We start from the raw sequence: 22,448 nt of genomic DNA, 5'->3' as shown, positions 1-22,448 counted from the left end.
AGATCGGACAAGAATGCTGAACCGCAGAGTCAGAACGGGTAGGAACAACAACAGAGGTTTCCTCTTCCAGTAACTGTTGAGGGAAAACCTGAGGCTCAGACTGCAAAGGCTGAACAACAGACGAAGCAGAAGGAAGGCGCATGGGTGAAGGAGGTTGACTCCTAGCAAGAGAGGTTGAACCCAAGGATTGCGCTTGCTGAGCGGAGGACGGAGGCGGAGTAGCACGTTCCTGTTCCTGTGATATGAGCGGAGCATGATGAGGTTGAGGCTGCGCAGAACAAGGTAAAGTTCTCGCAAGCTGAGGCTCCTGAGGCGCAAGTCCAGGGTGTAGAGGAGCTTGCCTAGAGGAGGGTTGAGCTCGCTGCAGCGATGGCTGAGCAGACTGACTCATGGACGGGAGAGGTTGTTGTACCTCAACCGAGAGTTGCACCACTGGTGGAGCAGCAAGGGGAGGCGGAGGAAGAGTGGAATAATCCTCCTGATCCCAAAGTAAAGGTTGCCTTAAAGAAGGCTGAGGCTGAACACCACTGGGAACAGCGAACTCAGAAAGTGGCTCAACATCGTACGCCTGGCAGATGGTGCGACCAGGCGGAGCGAGCGCAGGCGGGGCGAGCGCAGGCGGAGCGAGAACAGGCGGAGGGAGTGTAGGCGGAGGCGGAGGTGCAACACTCTCAGCCCGACACTCACGCATCAAGTCCGAAAGCTGTGCTTGCATGGACTGAAGCAGAGTCCACTTGGGATCGGCAGAAACGATAGTAGACTGAGGTAAAGCCTTAACAGTCGAGCTCTGTTGTGGCAGAACCTTACTCCTCTTGGGCGGAGTACAGTCGACAGATGACTGAGGCGAGTCAGAGCTGAGCCAATGACTGCAACCTGGCTGAGCACTCGCGGACTGGACTCTACGTTTAAGCGGTCTCGAGACCTGAGACCAACGTTTCTTCCCCGACAGTTGATCAGCGGACGAGAATAAGACGGGCTCAATCGTCTGCAGGTGGGAGTGACGGTCTTTGGAAGACACGCCCGCAACCACCGAGGATAGTTCTGTGCGCCTAACAAGGCCTGCCGAACCCTTATGCCCTTCGACATTGCTTCTCCCCTGGGCATGGGAGCTTGCAAGAGGTCCCGGACTGGGAGGACGACTGGCTCGCACAGAAAAATCCTCACGCACCACACTGGCACTAACACTAGCACTTGGCACTGCACCGACACTAGCACTCGTCACAGCACTGGCACTAACTCCACCCACTGCACTCTTGACCTTCAGTTCTTTAACTTCGGCCATCAGAGACTTATGGTCACTTACCACTGACTCTACTTTATCGCCTAAAGCCTGAATAGCACGCAAAACAACTGACATATCAGGCGGAGGGCACACAGTAGGTTCGGGGGTAGCCACTACAGGGGTAGGAAAAGGTAGGGGATCATGAGGTGAGGAAAACAGTGAAGAGTGAGAAGAACTCCTCCTAACTCTACCTCTCTCTAACTTAGTTGAATATTTTAAAAGACGGACAAATTCCAATTCCGAAAGTCCGGCGCATTCCTCACATCGATTTTCTAACTGACAGGGCCTGTCCCTACAGTCAGAACAAGCGGTGTGAGGATCTACCGAGGCCTTCGGAATACGCCTATTGCAAGACCTACATCGTCTATGGGAGGGGGCTTGCGAAATGTCAGACATCTTGTAATCCAAAGAGTTAGCCAAAGGGGGTTCCAAAAACAAGCAAAAATCGTTAACCGTTATATCAGAACTATATAAAAGCTATCTAGCTAATATAAGAAGGTTTCCAGTAAAGCGACAGCCGTTAATCTGAGAGAATACTTCACCAAATATCCGTGAATAAACTCGAAGACCATAAGCGTATCCCAGAACGTCTTGCCGGAAGCACGACAGAGGAATAATTGAGGAGGTGTCAACAAGAAGTACTTGAGTACCTGGCCACAGGTGGCGCTGGTAAGTACACCCCCTTCTAGTATTGTGATAGCTGGCGTATCCCTCCATAGAATTCTGTCGGGCAACGGAGTTGACAGCTACATGATTATCGGGTAAGTTTAATATTGAAAAATCAGAAAACTAAAAATCAAAAATAATGATAAGCAATGTGTATAATGATGATGATGATGTAGTAAATGCTTTGATTCAAAGAAATCGTAGCCTGGACCAAATCCAAAGTCTAAAAGTGAAGATAAGTGTAGTCCTGAAAAAAATGCTTCAGGTGGGACCACCCAATATGTGCTGAAATGTGATCCTGAAGTTTGGAGGGCTATTCATGATAATGGGGGCAACATTTCGTTACGATGGGGTACTTATAAAATAAGTTTTAGGTACCACGTGATCACCTGCTACACTGTCAGAGGTATTGACATCTTGAAAAAGACTGCAAGTCTAAGAATGATGATAAAGTCTGCAGGAAATGTTCAGGAAAACATTCCACCAAGGAGTGTGATTCGCAAGTGTCAAAGTGTATTAATTGTATAAAGTTAAACAAACCAAGTGACCACATAGTAAATTCTAGAGACTGCAAAGCTTATGACTTGGAATTGAAAAGACTTGCAGAAAATACTGATCATGGTTACTATGGATGTCATAAACTGTGGCTATGTAAATATACAATCTGTAGGTAATAAGACTATTCAAATTCGAGAATTGATAAATGAGAAATATTTGAACATACTAGCAATATCTTAAACATGGTTCAATAACTTGGACAAAGCAAAGATCACTGAAAGATACCTCCCACCCCTCCACACACCTTCTTTCACATACCGAGAGAGGGTAGATCTGGTGGGGGTGTCGGACTCATTATTCATAAAAGTTATTCCATGAGTCGTATAACAGTGACGATTTAACAGTAAATGAATAATACGTGACATGAAACATTAAATACTCTGAATGAACAAGGTAAAATGACAGTGGAGGTCCTGTAGAGAGTAGGGTTCCCCTGCTGTATGGGACCGGAAAAGCAGACGTCAAAGTAAAGTAAGTAAAGTAACTCCTGCCACTGCACTAGCCATAAATTGTCTCATGACTCAGTTCCTTTTTAGATGTATTAGCCCCAACATTAATACAGTAACAAAAGAGGAAATTCAATCCTTCCTAGTACCCAAGCCTACATTAAACAGCATTAGACCACTGCCATCCGAATCATCACACAACTATTTTTCAGCATAAGCTCATTTAAAATTTGTGTTCTTAGCACCATAACTAGAGTATAATACAAGAAGCCACTTTATCAAAGATTATGTAAAAGAAGTTACTCGTGTGCTTGCATCAGCGGGAGAGGGATATTTGGATCCAGACTTCTAACCTGGTCTTCTATTATTAAATCCAATGATCATAACGAGCTGACCAAATTTCAGAAAGATGAGGGTTTAGCACTAGAAAGGTCTGAAATAATTTGAGAGAGCGAGGCATGCAGAGAGGCTGTAGATTCTATAATGTGCTGCATACTATCAAAACCCTTACTAAATGGTATACTACAACCACTAGGCAAAACATAAAAAGTCAGCCTAGGGTTTAGATCATGACACGTTAGACTAGGGTCACTACCACCTCCCAAAAGCACAATAGCCTTCTCAAATTGCATGAAAATACAGTAGTAAACTTTTCTATGAAACATGAAAATTGTTTATTAAACACAGCACTATGAACTTTTGTATGTAATAGCCTGGGCAGTATTAACCAATCACTTCCTAAATCCATTAGTATAGTCTTCAATGGATACTCCCTTGAATTAAAAGAAACTTTTATGTTTAGAGTCCTTCTCACGTACTCGTTCAGACATATGTGTAACTCTCCTTCTTCTTCTTCTTTGTCTACATCTTTTCCCACTTCTATGTGGGGTTGATGTTTCTGTTCAGCTTTCTCCATCTACCTCTGTCCAACACCTCATCACCGGTTAATCCCTTTGATCGAAGGTCATCCTTGATAAAGTCCACCCACCTTCGCTTTAGTCTCCCTCTCCTTCTCGTTCCCTGTACCTCCATTTCCATCACTCTCCTCCCAATAAACTGTGCATCTCTTCTCATGACATGACCATACCACCTCAGTCTACTTTCTTGGATCTTATCTGATAGTTTTCTAACTCATGTGGTACCCCTAATTACCTCATTCCGTATCTTATCTCTACTTGTCACCCCACACATCCATCTCAACATTCTCATCTCTACCACATCCATCTTCTTCTCTTCTGTCTTCTTCATTGCCCACATCTCCGCTCCATACATCATTGCCGGTCTCACAACTGTCCTGTGTACTTTACCTTTCAACTTAACACCTATTTTCCTATTGCATAGTAATCCATGCACTTTATTCCAATTCTTCCATCCTGCTTATATTCTGTGGTTTATTTCTTCCCCCTGATCACCATCCTCTGCAACTGTTGATCCTAAATCCCTGAAATTTTCAACTCTTTTCAATCTCTCTCCTTGTAAACTAACTTCCCCATTCTCACCATTTTTCAATCTCAAATACTCTGTCTTTTTCCTGCTGATATTCAATCCCCTATTTTTCATTTCTCTTCTCCACTCCTCCAGTTTCTCTTCTACTACCTCTCGCCTAGTGCTACACAGTATAACACCATCAGCAAAAAGCATACAACAAGGAGACTGATCTCTAATACCTTGGGTTACTACATCCATGACCAGATCAAATAGGTAAGGGCTCAATGCAGACCCCTGATGTAGACCCACATTTACTGGGAAACTTTCTGTTAGGCCTATACGGCTCTTTAACATTTGCTTCTGCCCTTTCATACATATCTTGAGTGATTCTTACGTATTTCTCAGGGACTCCCTTTTCTCTCATACATCTCCACAGCTCCTGACGTGGTACTCGATCTTATGCCTTCTCCATGTCAATAAAGACCATATGTAATCCTTTCTGTTTCTCCCGATGTTTTTCTATCGTCTTCCTCAAAAAAGATATTGCTTCTACAGTCCCTCTTCCAGGCATGAATCCAAATTGTTCCTCACCAATTGTTGTTTCATCTCTGAGTCTCTTTTCAATGATCTTCTCCCATATTTTCATAGTATGGCTTATCAGCTTTATGCCTCTGTAGTTGCCACATTCCTGGATGTCTCCCTTCAACCTTATAGATGGGAATGATTAGGCTTCTTCTCCATTCCTCTGGCATCTTTTCCTGATTGAAGATCTTCTGCGTCAGGTCCCATAAGATATCTATGCCTTCCTCTCCACGACTCTCCCATACCTCTACTGGTATATTATCCGGTCCTGCAGCTTTACTATTTTTCATCTTCTTTACTGCTTGTTCTACTTCTCTTCTAGTCACTCCTATGGTAACTGTCTCGTTTCAGAGTCCGTCTTCAAATACTGTTCTTGGGTTCTCCTCATTCAATAGTCCTTCAAAATAAGTTTCCCACCTTTTAATTTCATTCTCTTCTGCTAGAACTATACCATTGCTATCTTTTATTTACTTTATCTATGTCAGGTCTTTAGATACAGCATCTCGGGCCTTGGCAATTCGTAATATTTTCTTCTCTCCTTCTGGTGTTTCCATCTCTTTATAGACTTCATTCACTGAGGGGGGTAAGCCAGCCTCAACTTGGTGCTGGTCCCAAGCCCGGGTAAATGAGGAGGGTTGGCGGCAGGAAAGGCATCCGGCCATGAAAAATTAGCCAAAACAACTATGGTCAGACATATGTGTGACATATTCTTCAATAAGAGGAACTGTTAAGCTAACACATTTAGAACATTGTTGCCATCAATGAGTGTCACAATGGGACGGAGAATCCCTATCCTTTAGCAACAAACCCCTTACACAATTAACACACAAACACATATCAAAGCCAGAAGATGACAACCTCAATTAGGCTAAAGCTAAAAAATACTTTGCAACAAAAACTCTAAATCTGGATTTGTGGAGCAAAAAGCTATATGTGTGACCTTATCACTAACAAGTAGACTGAAATGGACAGCACAAGCTACTGCCCTTGCCATATGTTGCCATATAGGCACAATACACGGCTGATGAGTAAGGCTATTGAAATGAGAGAAAATAGGAAATTTCTTAATTTTAGCATGGACATCAACATTTAGCATATGAACCTCAGGAGAGTATAAAAATTAATTCTATTATCAAAATTCTGTTTTTTACATTATCGTTTATCTAATTTTCTGTATCTGAAGCACCAGATTTCATAGGCTTCAAAAAGAAACCATATGTACTAAAAATCTTTTGATAACGCACACACAGTACACTCAGTACAGTGAACAAGTATACACATTCAATAAAGAACACAGCGAATAAGGTACTATTTTTGTAAAAATTAGCCTATTCAATTTACAATATACACACCCTGAAGTTATATTTTCTATCTTAACAAAAGACTGAACTAAAAAAAGGACCTAGCTTTGCAGCCAACACTTAAAATGACCGCAGTAATATAAACACTGCTTCAATCAATTCTGACAAAAGGAGAATGAGAAATCGATATGGTACCTGTTGAAGGCGGAGGATGTTTACACATGCACAGTATTCCCCCAAAAAAACCTTTCTGGAAGGAGTAAAGGTTTTGCATATAATGAACATCTTTATAAAAAAAAAAATATTCCTCTTTACCAGGGTTGAGCTCTTTATTGAGAGAATAAACAGTACAAGAATTTCAGGAAGTTTCACTAAAATAAAGTTTTTACTTGCTTCTCCTAAGATTGTTCTACGTCCAGAAAAGTTTTAGAAAATAACAATCTTCCCTCAATAAGTATTTATTTTTCTCTTGATCAGCACTAGAATGAGGAGATTTAAAGGCCAGAGACTCAGAAACCCAACAGTAAGAGGTGCGAATGGCCTGCAACTCATACACGCACAAAACATAATGTCGTGAATGGCACAAGATTTGGAGGCAGATCACTATAAGATTCAGAGGCAAGATGAGTTCAAGACTCAGAGGAGCTATCTGAAAGATAAAGAGGAGAAAATAAGTTATATTAGCACAAAATTAAAAGGTGCTATAGGAGCGATCATCACTTGATTCAGAAGCACTACTAACAAGATGATCATGCAATTCAGTGGGAAGAGACATGCAGGTATTACCAGTGTAAGTTTCCTCTGCCTTATAAAGCCCAGCACAAGAATCTGAGGCACAAGATTGTCAAGCGCTATAATCATTAACATACTGTAAAGTAGTGCAATAAACACTGCTGTTGCTACCCCATATATTTTAAGCATTGAAGAGTGGCACTCTCATAGCAGCAAAGAGTGTACGGGGTTTAGTGAGATTCACTAGCCTTGAAATTTCTCTTAAATGATCCAGAACTCACCAGAGGAGCTTCAGAACTAAAGGATGATTTACCTGAACAGTACAGTAGAAGCATAACTTACTCCTTGAAAAGTAGAAATTAGCTTCAAATACTCTCTATTCTGATGTTCTGATATCAACTTTCAAACAAGCACCATCCACTTTTGCTACTCTAACTTCACAAGTACATTTTACTCTATAGACACCATCCTTCTTAACTGAAAACCCTCCAAATTGTCCTTCGATGCATAAGTATTCTGTATATTACTTTTGCTTTGCAAATCAAGATTAGTTATCTTCAATCCAGCATGCACAAGTTGAATGTCTTTAATGACCAGCATGCACAAGTTGAATGTCTTTAATGAACAGAGAATTAGACTTTTCTAATCATTCTTCTCTTTTAAAGGAGGTTTGAGGTATGTTTACCTCACACTCAATGAGGTTATCTTACTTGGTAACACCTACAAAACTGAAATGTCTAGACATTGTTTCTACCAAAATACTGGATAAATCAGAAGATCTACAGTCTATTCAGCTTTGAAATGTTCAAATTCTAAATGTGAAAAGCCTGGTAAATCATCTGGAGGAGGACAAGTAAAGGACACTTGAGATGGAAAGGGAGAAATGGAAGCCCTATAATGAACAGATATCATCACAATAACATTAAACAGACAAATTCGTAGACAATTTGTATTTTTCTTAACGATACAAACCTTAGCTATTTATTTAAGGGTATTACTTTCGGCAAAGCTTAAATGATCAGCCATAAAAATTTAGCAAGGGTTAACTACCCATACCGCTAGTTAGTGGGGGTAGGGGGGTTAGCTTGCTACCGCTCCTGCTCACACACCGGTGATTTAGCTCACTTTGCTTGGAAGTAGGACTTCAAAGGGGGATAGGGCTGGAGGGAAAGTTTGTATAAATAGCTAAAGTTTGTATCGTTAGGAAAAATACAAATTATTTACGAATTTGTCATTTGTTCCGTAACTGGAATACAAACCTACTCTATTTATTTAGGAATGACTCACCCATTAGGAAGGGTGGACGTCCCTACCAATCTGGCTTTTGGCTTTACCTGGGGGCTCCTTATTTGAGTAGGTAGGTACTAAAAAAAATAAGGAGTCCCTGCGCCTCGCTAAAACCTTGCTACATCCGCGGCCTACGCAAGCTCTGTGTTGAAATATCTAAAAGTGTGACTGTCCAGGTAAAGTTCTTCCGAGTCTTTTTGTAAGAAAAACTGTTGTTACCAAGACTTTCCCAATACCACCTCACCAGGGTATGGGGACGCCAACAGGATTAGCTTAATACTAGGTACACAAGGGAGCATGGTTGACCTCCAGTGGTTTGAGATCAGCTTATGCAGAGAACCCAGGATGCTGCTTTCTCCAAGAGAGGGGAGGATAAAGAAAAGAATAAGAGCCAGTCAAACCTTTTCATTCATGCAGACTAAAACTGGGTAACAGTGCCTTCAACCTTCTACTACTTGTCCAATGAGGAGCTTGAGGTATACAGCCAGCTGTTGTGCAGCCACTACAGGACCGATAGTGATCGTATCAAGCTCCTGTGGGTCACGTCTAGCAGGAGAAAGGTTGTGAAAGTCACCTGGACCATTCACACCCATGCTTGTAGAACCTGCGTCACAGAGTAATCTGCTTAGAAGGACCAGGGGCATAGCTATGCCCCTGACATCGTGGGTCGATGTGTTGTATAAGGATCTGGATTCAGAGCGTAATTAATGACTCTGTGAATCCAGCACAGATGATGTTTTGGTGATCCTCCTCGTCTCTCCCAGTGCTGACGACAAGAGAAGGGACCCGGGTGGGCTGTTGCCGTTCTCTTGAGGTAGAGCCTCAAACCTCACCCCAGGTACAGTAACAGATGATCTGGATCGTCAGTTACTGTCTAAGGATCCGTCACCTCTGGAGACTGTGTCTGGCAACAAACTTAGGGACGAAACTGAACGTTGCCTTTCACACTTCTCATGAATGGGCGATGTCAAAAGAGAGACCAGAAAGTTCCTTGACTCATTTGGCTGCTGTCTTCTAAACCAGGTGAAAATTTGTTGCCTGGTGAAGTGGAACATAAGGAGGTCTCCTCAGAGACCGGAGAACTCGAACCATGTTCCGAAAAGGAGGTCTCAATTCCGACTGGGAAAAGGCAAGTTTGTAAGTCCGCATTAGTTAGGAAAGATCTGGCGATGAGGGGATGTCCCTTCCTTTCAGTTTGATGGCAAGGCTCAAAGTTAAGTGACCGTCTTTACCTGCTGAAACTGAAAAGGGGGTCTTTCCTCCTGCATATACTGTACTTGAGGATTCCACTATTGCTGGAATAGAGGTATCGAGTAAAGAGATACGCTTTCTCATGACACCAACTACAGAAGACGTTATACTTTGCCTGGTAGACTGATGCTGAGGAATTCCTCAGATATCCAGACAACCTCTTCGCAACTTTTTGCGAAAAGCCTCTCTCAGAGAGGAGGTACTGGGTAGTCTCCATGTGTATAATCATAGCGAAGCTATAGCTTGTGGTAGATGTCGAAGTGTGGTTCTCTGTGACGTGGAAAGGGCTCTCTTGGAGGCTCTATCAGGAGCTGCAAAAGATTTGGAAACCGTTCTGTGTAATACCATAGCAGAGCTATGAGAGCCCTTGAGAGGCAGACCAATGTTCTAGCATTGTTGAGTACCCTTCTCTTCAAACAAAAACAGGGACGAGACGTAAACGTCATTGTTGTACCCACCGTTGTTGGCATGCTTCTTGCCAGAGCCTTGGGGTCTAGGACTGGGGGGTAGCGGAAGCCTTTGGTTCAGGGGCATTGCGAACAGATCCAAAGTTGGAGGACCCCGTAAAGTCTGGACTTTGTGAGCTACAAGGGGTTCCAAAGACCATTCGGTACACCTTATCTGAGATGCTGTGCACAGATTGTCAGCGACCACATTCCTCCTGAAGCGGGCTGATAGTGGTACCAGGTGGACTTCGGCCCATCTTAGTATTTATACTGTTAGATAGGAAGCAGCTGCGAGCAAGTTCCTTCTTGCTTGTTGATGTGAGCCCCTATGTGGTGTTGTCGCTCAACACACCACTGAGTGGCTTGTTAGGAACTGATGAGGCTGTTGAATCTCTCTTTAAGAGATTTAAGTGAAGGTACTTTCGGATTCTGCCCAGAGGCCTGAGGTCGTGTGGTGCAGCACTATGGTCCCTCCTACCTTCTTTTGATGTGTCTGAGCACAGCATCAAGTTCGAGGGGTGGGGAAGGATGAGAAGGTTACACCACTTCGTAAATTCTCGACTGACACCCATCCCTTGAGGTTTGTCCAAGCTTCTGGTCCCATGGGGATCAGAATGTCCGGGGAATCAAAGGCCTGATTACAATCGGACTCAAGCCGCCACTGGAGAGAACGAATCCTTAGGCGGCCGTTAGAGGCTAGACAGGCCAGGGATGATAGGTGTCCGAGGAAAAATAGTAACTCTGGGCTGGGAGTTCTTCTCGTCTTGAGAAAGGGTCTTGTGACTTTTCTAAGCCTGTCTTTGATGACAAGGTTTGGTGGAGATTGGTGTCTATAATCATTCCCAGATATACCAGTCCTCTGAGAGGGAAGTAAGGAAGACTTCCAAAGGTTTACCATGATCATCCAATCTTGGTAAAAAGACTTCAGAAGTTCCGGTGCTAATGCAAGATTGCCACCGAGTCTGCTAAGGTCAGTCAGTCGTCCAGAAACGGAGGAGACGGAAGCCAATCCTGTGAGCCCAGGATGGGTGCTGTAGAGAGACCAATGCACTGTGCCCTGAACTGGTGTTTCTTGTTTGTCTAGACTGAATCTCCAATATTTCCTAGAAGATCGTTGGTTTGGGCCTGGGAGTATGCGTCCTTTAGGTCCAGCGTGCACATGAAGACCTGTGGTCTTAGCCCTTATCCGAACTCCTCCAACATGGTGTGGACATCGACCCAAAGGGACAGCTCCTTGCGGATCCTTTCACATGGGAGATTGTTGATGCTGTGATCTTGACTCGTGGCGGAAAGGATGGGACATGATACCCTGTGTCAGGATTCTTTCCTAGGAGAGAACTCCTTTAACTGATAGAAGTAAGGCAACGCTTGACCCTACCATGTCCCCTGACTAGATTGATGCTATTCCTTAGAACAGCATCGGTCTGGCAAATGTTAATCAATGGTTAACGGCTGGGTATCGTGGCTACTGTGCAGTTGGAGAGTGCTGATGGGGGCTGTCGATTGGTGTGATGGCGAACGGCGAATAGTGAGAAGTGTGTTTTTGCCTTCCGATCCAAGGAGCCACAGGCAGAGGTTGACTTAGTAAGTCTGAGTGACGAACTTCTGGTAAACGGCAAACTGGCGATAATCGGTGAATCGGCGATCTGTGAGCCGAAGATGGTAACTGACACGCAGATGAAGGCTATCTGGTCAGTCAGCGATTAATGAGTTGGTGATCGGCTTGGAGAGCCCTGAGAGACAGAATGGTTTAATGATCGTCAGTTGATGATTGGTGTCATTGACGATCAGTGCTGATCAGCGCTCGATAGCGGACTGGCGATCGGCGAGCTAGAGATCAGCAAACTGATGATTAGCTGGTCAGAGATCAGCGAGCTGAGGTTGATGATTGAAGAAAGACGAGCTGGCCATCGGTGATCTAGTGATCAGCAAGCTGATGGCTGGTTATTAACTAGCAATCGGTGATCGGAACGGTAGCAATCGCAGTTCGTTAGCAGTTGACGAGACTGGAGGTCAATGATCACAGAAAGATGAGCTGGCAATTGGCAATCTGGCGATCAGCAAGCTAGTGTTCAGCAAACAGCGATTCAGCGATCAGTCGGTGGATGATTTCTCGTTGGTGGAAGATTAGCTAGAAATTGGCGATTAGTGAACGGCGGTCAGTGAGCTAGTGATCAGCATTCTGGCAATTAAAGATTTGCAACGCCCAGATCGTGTTTGCCGACAGTGGAACTGTCAGAAAAACCTCCTGAAGAGAAAGGGACCAAGGGCTCCCTATGAGGAGTCTCAACCGATGGTAGATGCGGTTGATTCGCCTTGGAAGATGGAACCTTCGGGATCTTGAACCCTTCTGTGAAGCCTCTTTTCCCGGTGGGCATGCTGTAATGCGTTTGCAGGGAGGGGAGTAGGGCAATGGTGACTTGTCAAAAAGTTTTCCCTTTTGTTCTTTTTGCCTCTCGCACGAGTCCGCAGGAGAGTACTGGAGCGTTGGCGATCCAGGGAGCGCTGGCGCGCAGGATGATATTGGTGCGCAGCTTCCCCGGAATGCGCAGTGCACAATTTCCGGTGAATGCGCAGTGCTGGCGCGCAGGAAAGCGCTGGTGCACAGGTAAGCGCTGGCTCTTTGGCAAGTGCTGGCGCATTGGTGAGCGTTGGATCTGAGAGCGCAAGTGTGCAGGAGAGCGTTGGGGCACCAGAAAGAGCTGGCGCGCAGTAAGGTGCTTTGAAGGGTGTTGCGCAGTCTCCCTAGAATGTGTGGGAGAGCACGGGTGGGAGAGCGCGGGTGGGAGGACGCGTGGGCGCATAGTAAGACGCTACGCAGGGTGTTGCACAGTCTCCTTAGAATGCGCCGCCGTTCGACACTGCACAGGAGGTTGCTGGAGAGCAGCTACTGGAGAATGTAAGTGCACAGGTGAGCACTGGCGAGCCGGAGGTTGCTGAAGAGCTGGTGAAAGCTTCGGCGCTCTACAACGCTTCGGCGTTCGCCTGACTTGCAGCCTTCTCCTGCTCGTCCTCAGCGCCCTCCAATGCCCCAGTGATCTCCCAATCGCCGGCACTCTACAGCGCAGCCTCACCATTCCAGTAAGTTTAAAGACAAAAATTAATGGCAGTCCATAATAGGCGAGGAGGATGAGCGGTAACAACTGGTCTCCATCGGAGCCAAAAGTAAAGGTGAGCTAAATCACCGGTGTGTGAGCGGGAGCCGTAGAAAGCTAACCCCCCTAGCCCCGCTAACTAGCGGTATGGGTAGTTAACCCTCGCTAAATTTTAATGGCTTGTCATTTCAGCTTCGTCGAAAGTAATACCCCTAAATAAATAGCGTAGGTTAGCATTCCAGTTATGGAACAAAGGTGAATTATTTGCATACAGAGCAAGGAGTAACACTGACCAAAATATGGCCCCTAGCTAAGCTATCATATGACAAATGGAAAAAATCTCACTTGATTCTCTGGTTTTCCATAGTGCTCTCATCTGTCCCGATGTTCAACATAATCTCACAATATTTGTTTTGGGAAATACCTACACTCGTCCCATCTATCTTGAACTACACAATCTTTGCTTTTACAAGGAATACATATCTTATGTGGGTCAAACTTAGACCTGTACATACAGATCTTAGACATTATTTTTTAACAATCAATTAGCACAGTCGCATTTGACTATATATTAACACAACAAAAACACAAATGGTAAAAGACAAAACTTAAACATAACAATGAAGCTCCATTGCTACAATCATAATCTAATTTTCCATAAATAATAAAAAAAATTATAACTTAAAACAAAGAATACTTACAAAAATAATTGGTAATCATTGGATCTCCTTTTTTGACGGACCTGAACTTCTCATGAATGATTTTCAGAGGTGGAAGTTTCTTGACAACACCATTTTGAGCATTACAATAAGGACAGAGAGACATTTTTTTACAGAGTTCATTAATACGTTTGTAAAGAGCCTTCTTTTGCAAATACGACACTGTTCTCTTTGCTTGCTCACAGAGTTGTGTTTTATCCTTCGGTTTTAATAACACATAAGCACATGTCTGGAAAAAAACAGAAGTTAAATAATAAAATTAATAATTTTGATATTTACAGGGGAGTTACATAGATAATATCTACGAAGCACAAGCTTCTTGGCTTTAAAATCATATTCAATAATTTTCTCTCTCAACCACTATACTGTATCTCCTTGCTCTGAGAAAATAACCAGCCTGATGTCATACTTATATTACCAAGTACCATATTTGACGGCCTATAAGACGCATTTTTTCCCCAAACTTTTAACTAAAAAATTGCCCTGTGTCTTACACATCGTAGGTAAAGTTTGAGACCTACCGTAGGCTTAGGCTAATCAAACCCAGCTTATGCTAATTACTTTTACCTGCACTAAACTCCATGCATCCTTAGTTTATTTTTACTGCTGGTATTATTGTATTATTACCGGTGCTTTAAAAATGACTTCGTTAAAATGAAAGCAATTTAAACTGAAATACTGTGACTTTCGTTTATAAACATCAGCTGACAAAATCTAAACATCGAGTTATAGTTGCGTTCTCAGCAATCTTTTAACTTTCTCTTTCCTTAGCCTTCAATAATTTCAATGGTATCGTTAATAATGGTAGTAATCAAATTTAAGTTAGCATATTTATTTCTATTAAAAATCCACAATGATTCGAATTATCCTCACTCTTTCTCCAATCAAGCACCATCTTCTCTGTTACATCATGCTGTCATTAGCAGTACTTTGTTATTGTTAACTAAACACAAACAAAATGGCTTTTCTGTTATGAAAAGAGTAGAAATATTTAGGGACATGGTAGGTAAAATATTTGTAATAACATGTTTACTAAAAGCTCTTAGTATTGTTAGTTATTGCTTGAATGTGTAAATGCATTTGTTTGTTTATTATGATCGGCGATGAAACGTAAACAAAACGACGTTATTAGTAAAAACTTGATATAGAATCACTCTTATTTCAATTATTTTTAATTACTAAGGATAAAGTAAGTAAAACAAAATTAATAACATTGTTATTTCATAACCAATACTTGATAAGATATTTGTTGCTGCAAAAGCTAACTTATACACATACTATATGTGTAAATACGTTCGTTTGTTCGTTATGATTAGTGATGAAAAAAAAAATAAAGCAATGCTTTCGGGTTTTATGTTGCATGTTTAGCAAAAGCATGATATAAAATTATCTTTATTTACCATAATTCATTTTGGATTTTTAAGTATACAACAAAAGCTAGCCTATGCACTAATGATCGTCTTATGCACGGAAATATACAATATTTTTCTGCTTGTGCAATGTACAGCTAAACGATTTTCAACAATATATGCTTAAATACACTAAATACTGTTTTCCTAAATCTGACCTGCTGAAATAAGGTTGTGTCTTATATGCCCGTGGGTCTTATAGGCCATTAAATACAGTAGATACCCTGTTCGTAATACACATACTGTAAACCATTCAAGCTCACGACTCTTTCTATCCAAGCCGTTAAAGGCCTGTACTAACTCAGATATACCTTATGACTGTAAGTTGAGAAGAAGGCAGAAATTAGGTTGCCCTATCAGTTAGTAGGAAAGGAATCATAATTAACAGAAGCAACAGAGGAAGATTGAAAAAAATAAAAAAATTGTTCCATAATTGAATAAAATTATAATTTTAAACCAGAAATTTCTGCCTTTACATCCAAATTCTCCCTAAGTAAACTAAAAACTTACTATTTGTTGGGGTTAAATTACAGATACAAGCAATTGAGAAAAACTACAAATATGATGCAAATTTGTAGGTAATTTGTATTTTTCCTAACTATACAAACCTTAGCTATTTAATAGGGGTTATTACTTTCGACGTAGCTGAAATGACGAGCCATTAGAATTTTAACGAGGGTTTACTACCCCACTGCTAGTTAGCTTGCTAACCCACCCCCCTCACAAACTGCTGTGCTTGAGCTCACTTTGCTTAGAGGTAGGACTTCAAGAGCGAGATAGGGCTGGCGGGCAAGTTTGATTAAATAGCTAAGGTTTGTATAGTTAGGAAAAATACAAATTACCTACGAATTTGTCATTTGTTCCGTAACTGACATGCAAACCACGCTATTTAATAGGGGTGACTCACCCATTAGGAAGGGTGGAAAGAACCGGCCAGTACTAGCTTTTGCTATGCCCGGGGACTCAGTATCTGAGTGTGTCAGCACTCAACAATAAGGAGTCCCGGCACCTCGCTAGAACCTTGCTACACAAGGGCTACGGCCTACGTAAGCTGTGTGTGAAGGTATGAAGTGTGACTCGTCCTAAGAAGTTGACCTGTAGTCCTTTAGATGGAAACTTTAGGCTAGGACTCTCCCAATACCACCTCGTCAGGGTATGGGGACGTGACAGTATTAGCTTAATACTAGGAACACAAGGAAACATGGTTTACCTGCAGTGGTTCGAGGTCAGCTGTGCAGAGAACCCAGGATGCTGCTTTCCCCAAGAGAGGGGAAGATGAAGAAAAGAATAGGGCCAGACATACATTTTCATTCATGCAGACTAAGACCAGGTAACAATGCCCTCAACCTTCTGCTACTTGTCCATTAAGGAGCCTGAGGTTTTAAACCAGCTATTGTGCAGCCACCACAGGGCCGATAGAAAACGTATCGAGCCTCCTGTGGGTCACGTCTTGCAGGTAGTGGGCTGTGAAGGTCGTCTAACGCTTCCACACCCCAGCTTGGAGCACCCGCATCACTGAAAAGTTTTTCTTGAAGGCCAGGGACGTAGCTACGCCCCTGACGTCATGTGCTCTAGGGCAACGTGATGGAGGAGGGTCTGGATTCAGGGACAGATGGATCACCGTACGAATCCATGCCGAAATGGTGTTCTTGGTAACCCTCCTCTTAGTCTTCCCAGTGCTCACAAACAATGCCTGCACCTGGGGACGTACTGCAGCCGTTCTCTTGAGATATAGCCTCAGATTCCTTACTGGACACAGTAGGAGATGGTCTGGGTCATCTGTTACAGAACGAAGGCTCGAAATTTGGGAGGAGTCAAACCGAGGGTCGACACCCCTGAATTCTGAGTCTTAGCAATAAACTCAGGGACAAATTTGAACGTTACCTTCCCCCATCCCCTTGAATGGGCGATATCATAAGAGAGACCATGAAGTTCATTGACTCGCTTGGCCGAAGCCAAAGCTAGTAGGAACACCATCTTCCAAGTCAGGTGGCGATCTGAAACCTGGTGTAATGGTTCGTAGGGAAGTCTCTTAAGAGACCTGAGAACTCGAACCACATTCCATGGAGGAGGTCTCACTTCCGACTGAGGGCAGGTAAGTTCATAACTCCGTATGAGTAGGGAAAGTTACAGCAAGGAAATGTCCACTCCTTTGAGCCTGAAGGCTAGACTTAAGGCTGAGCGATAGCTTTTCACCGCTGAGACTGAAAGGCGCATTTCTTCCCGCAAATACACGAAGAACTCCGCTATTGCTGGAATAGTGGCATCGAGTGGAGAGATACCCCTTCCACGACACCAACCAGAGAAGATTCTCCACTTTGCTGGGTAGACAGATGCGGATGACTTTCGCAGGTGTCCAGACATCCTGACTGTAACTTGTTGCGAAAAGCCTCTCTCAGCGAGGAGATGCTGGATAGTCTCCAGGCGTGAAGTCGTAGTGAAGCTACGGCTTTGTGGAAGATGATGGCGTGTGGTTGTTTGAGTAGCTCGTGTCGCGGAGGGAGTTCTCTCGGAAGTTCCGTTAGGAGTTGCAGAAGGTCCGGAAACCATTCCGCGTGATGCCATAGCAGAGCTATAAGGGTCATCGAAAGATTGACCGATATTCTGGTCTTGTTGAGCACCCTCCTCATCAGACAGAACGGGGGAAAGGCGTACACATCGATGTTCTCCCACCATTGTTGGAAGGCATCTTGCCAGAGCGCCTTGGAATCCGGGACTGGGGAGCAGTACAGCGGAAGCTTGAAGTTCAGCGCTGTAGCAAACAGATCCACAGTCAGGGAAACCCACAAAGTCAAGACTTTGTTGGCTACTAGATGATCCAAAGACCACTCGGTACTCACTATCTGAGACGCTCTGCTCAGACTGTCGGCGAGCACATTCCTCTTACCTGGAATCAAGCGTGCCGATAGTGGAATCGAGTGGGCTTCGGTCCATCACAGTATCTCTACTGCAAGATGGGATAGCTGCTTTGAAAAGGTACCCCCTTGCTTGTTGATGTAAGCCACTACTGTGGTGTTGTCGCTCATCACCACCACAGAGTGACCCGCCAGGTATTGTTGGAACTGTTGAAGGGCCAGGAATACGGCCTTTATTTCTAGCATATATATATGGAGGCACTTTTCTGATTCTGACCACAGGCCTGAGGTCCTGTGTTGCAGAACATGGGCCCCCCACCCTTTCTTTGAGGCGTCCGAAAAAAGCATTAAATCCGGGGGGAAGGATGGGAAGATCCACTCCCTTTCGTAGGTTCTCGTCTATCACCCACCACTGAAGGTCTATCTGTTCCGCAGGACCCATAGGGATCATGACGTCTGGGGAATCGTAACCCTGATTCCACCGAGACTTGAGTCGCCATTGGAGGGATCTCATCCTGAGGCGACCGTTGGGAACTAGACGAGCCAAAGATGAGAGGTGACCGAGGAGACATAACCACGATTGGGCTGGAAGTTCTTCTCGTCTGAGGAAAGGGCTTGCGACCCTCCTCAGCCTTGCTATCCAGTCGTCTGATGGGAAGGCTTTGTGGAGATTGGTGTCTATGATCATGCCTAGATATACCAGTCTTTGAGTGGGAAGCAGAGAGGACTTCTCGAGATTTACCATGATCCTTAGATCTTGGCAAAGTCCCAGAAGTTTGTCTCGGTGTCGAAGAAGGGCTGACTCCGAGTTTGCTAGGATCAGCCAGTCGTCCAGATAATGGAGGAGACGGATGCCGATCCTGTGTGCCCATGACGTTATTAGGGTGGACACTCTGGTGAAAACCTGTGGTGCTATGGAGAGACCGAAACCCAGCACCTTGAACTGGTAAACCTTGTTGTCCAAGCTGAATCTCAAGTACTGTACTTCCTTGAAGACGGATGGACTGGGATCTGGAAGTACGCGTCCTTCAGGTCCAGTGTACACATGAAGTCTTGCGGTCTCACTGCAAGTCTGACCGTGTCTGTGGTCTCCATGCTGAACGGAGTTTGCTTGACAAACTTGTTCAGAGCAGAGAGGTCGAAGACTGGTCTCCAGCCTCCAGATGCCTTCTTTACAAGAAAGAGTCGACTGAAGAAGCCTGGGGACCCGTCGACGACCTCTTGGAGAGCGCCCTTCTTCAACATGGTCTGGACTTCTGCCCGAGGGGCTTGCCCACTTGCCGATCCCATGGCAAGGGAGCTCAATGACACTGGATCCACTGTCAGGGGAGGTAGAAATGTTGTGAACGGGACGCGATATCCCTGACTGATTACGGAAATCGTCCAGGAATCGGCCCCGAGTTGTTGCCACCTGTTCGCGCAACTTTGTAGGCATCCCCGCACTGCTGGACATGCAGGGGGACTGCCAATCCTAGCGTTTGCGGCCTCGGCCGCTCCCTCTAGGATTCTTTCCTCCCCTGGAGGACTTTTTGCCTTTTTATGTCCTTGACAGGAAAGAGCTTAGATACTGTTGTCTTCGCTGCAGCTGCCGGTTTCGTGGTCTTGGTAGGACGTGGTTGCTGGGGTGTTGGAGGTTTATAGGGCTTCAATGTTAGAGACTTATGTAGGAGAGAGTTCTGGTTGGACTTCCTCACCTCTCAGCCGCCTGTTACACGTCCTTAGGCCCAAACAAGTTCTTCCCCATAACGGAAGAATGCCTGAGCCTGCTGATCTCGGTATTGGGGACCTTTTGATGAAACCTCTCGGACACCGCATCTCGACGTTTCAAGATGGTGTTAGCGCACATGTTCGAGACTTGGTGGGCTAGAAACTCGATCGTGCGAGTGGCCGAGAGTAAAAAGGTCTCCATAGCCTTCCTGGTACTTTCTCTGAACTAATCTTCTGAACGTAACAGGATGCCTAGGGTCCCTAGCCAGATATCCAGCCACGAAGTGGCCTGCATGGCACACTTCGCCACCTTCTCCTGGCTAAGGATCTCCGTAGTCGAGAACGAGACCTGCCGGTTGGAGAGTCTCTCAAGAGGGACTCCCCTGGTAAGCTCTTCCAACGAATGGTGAAGGGGGAGAGCCAAACAAGTCTCCTCAACGATGTCAAAGTACCTCCTCTGTTGGACACGAGGACGTGGGAGGAATTTGTTGCCGGCGCTGGATCGGCTGGAGGAGGTAAGCTCGGAGAGCTGGGCTTCGACGATGTCTCTGGCACTCTTGACCCCTTGAGACCAGGGCAAAGCCGCACTGGCCTTCGAGGGTTTTTGAGTCTCAAAGACTCAAAAATCTTTGGATCAGCAAACCCATTGAGATTCCTCATAAGGGTCAGAACCTGCCAGATCGCATGTTCTGATTCCTGCAGCTCTCCTCCTGAAGGGCTGGCAGCGAAGTCTCGTGTCCCCAAAGGCTCTTCTTGGGGGGACTCGTGGACGTTTTCCGAGTGCTTGGCTGGCTTCGGTCTAAGCCTTGATGATGACTTCGGCACAGTCTTGGAGTCCTTCGACTCCCTCCTAGGAGGGATGCAGGACTCCAGCAACGATGGTGGGAGGCTCTTCTCCACCCCTACCCGAGAAGACTTTCCAGCGCGAGGTGGGGTTTCCCTCATTGGTGCGATGGGGGAACGCCTCACCTCACGTGACCCCCCTGAGGATGGGATATCTTCGTCTGAAGGGGAGGGAGAGAAAGTCTGGGGGGTGAGGAGGCCTTCCTCAAGGACTTACGAGGAGTCAGCTTCGCCCTCGGAGAAGTTACCACGTTCGAAACTCCTTTCTTCCTCTTCAGGGGAGTAGGAGCTGCCAAGGATTTCTGGCCCAGCTCAGAGAGAACAGGCTTAAAGGCCTGCACGACCTCTCTGACCAGTGTCCCAAATCAAGGCTACTGGCTGACAGCTGCGCTGTCAGAAACTCCCTCTAGAGGGAAGGGGATCGACCGATCCCTAGGAGGAATTACCAAAGGGGGGTTCGCCTGAGAAGATGATGAAGGAGAAGAAAAGTCCCTGGACCTTTCCCGAACCTTCCCCCCTCCCGGCGAGCGAGCTGTTCTGCGCTTGTGGGGGGGAGGACGCAACAATGATGACCTGGCCGCACGTTGTCCTGCAGCCTCGCGCGTGGGGAGGGGGGTGATTATCACGCTGGGGAGTGTGCTGGCGCTCGCGCGATGGAAAATGCTCTGGGTCGCGCGTGGGCGAATATTGGCGCGCGGGCGAATATTGGCGCGCGGACGAATATTGGCGCGCGGGCGAATATTGGCGTGCGGACGAATATTGGCGCGCGGGTGAATATTGGCGCACGAGGGTGATGGCGAGGGTGCGCGCGGGCGAGCAATGGCACGAGCTAGAGAAAGCAGAGGGTGCGCAGGAGGAGGGTTGAGCGCTTGCGCGCACGGGCGCACAAGATCCAGCTGAAGAGCCCGTGCGGGCGATGATACTGTTGTGCGTGCGCGCGGAGACACATCTCTTGCGCGCGGGCGATGATACCGTTGGGCGCGCGTGCACAGGAGACACATCTCTTGCACGCGGGCGCGCATGAGTGCGCAAATCAAGCTTTGGAGATGGGCGTGGGCGTGCAGGGCGCGCATGCGCAACTTCGTGGGCGCGCGTGGGAGGCTGCATGCAAAGGCGTGCTGGCGAGGGATGGCGTGCAGGCGGAGAACGATGGCGCGTTGGCGAACGCTGGCGCGTTGGTGAGCGCTGGCGCATTGGCGAGCAGGGAAGAAATTTAACTTCCCTACTGAGCCCAGATCAGAAGATAGTGGGCGCGCAGGAGATCGTTGGCGCAGAGAGTGCTGGCGTGCAGGTGAGCGCTGGCGTGCAGGAGAGCGCTGATGCGTAGGTGAGCGCTAGCGCGCAGGAGAACAATGGCGCGCAGCAGGTTGAAGGCACGCAGTAGCGCGCTGGTGATCAGGAGAGTACTGGGGCGCAGGTGAGCACTGACGCCCAGGTGAGCGCTGGCGCGCTTCAACAGGAACTTCCTCCATAGAAGAGCGCTTGCGCGCAGGAGAGGGCTGGCGCACAGGTGAGCGTTGGCGCGCAGGTGAGCGCTGGCGCGTAAGGAACGTATGCACCAACTTGCGCATACGCCCTTGATGCCCCGAAGGGACCGTTGCCTGTTTTACAACAGGATGCATTGGCGCCCACAGCGCGTCAGCAGCCAGGAATGGCGACGGCAGGTCAGCAGGTCTGACGGGTGGAAGGTCAGCGTGTCCTTTGTAAGGACGACCTTCCACCGAAGGAGATCGCGAACGATCTGCAAAGAGGTCCAGGGTTATAGCTGGGAGAGTCGGAGAACGATGGCGAGGTTCCTCTGCGGCGGACTGCGGAGACGATGAACCGAAGAGGCGCCTCCT

The 22,448-nt window shown here is 45.9% G+C and overlaps 1 protein-coding gene across 4 annotated transcripts in view; it reads right to left on the bottom strand.

Moving 5' to 3' along the window:
- The window catches only part of Polr3A (RNA polymerase III subunit A), a 342,849-nt gene that overhangs the window by 180,844 nt on the left and 139,557 nt on the right, over positions 1-22,448 (bottom strand). For all 4 annotated transcript variants that reach the window (XM_068379133.1, XM_068379131.1, XM_068379132.1 and 1 more), the window contains exon 4: positions 13,776-14,022. In XM_068379133.1, the coding sequence (XP_068235234.1) occupies positions 13,776-14,022 (247 nt within the window). The remainder of the gene's footprint in view (positions 1-13,775; positions 14,023-22,448) is intronic.

This window comes from Palaemon carinicauda, chromosome 8, assembly GCF_036898095.1.
Source record: "Palaemon carinicauda isolate YSFRI2023 chromosome 8, ASM3689809v2, whole genome shotgun sequence".
Lineage (NCBI taxonomy): Eukaryota > Metazoa > Arthropoda > Malacostraca > Decapoda > Palaemonidae > Palaemon > Palaemon carinicauda.
Note: the sequence above shows the minus strand (reverse complement) of the source record. Positions and strands in the feature narration are given on the sequence as shown.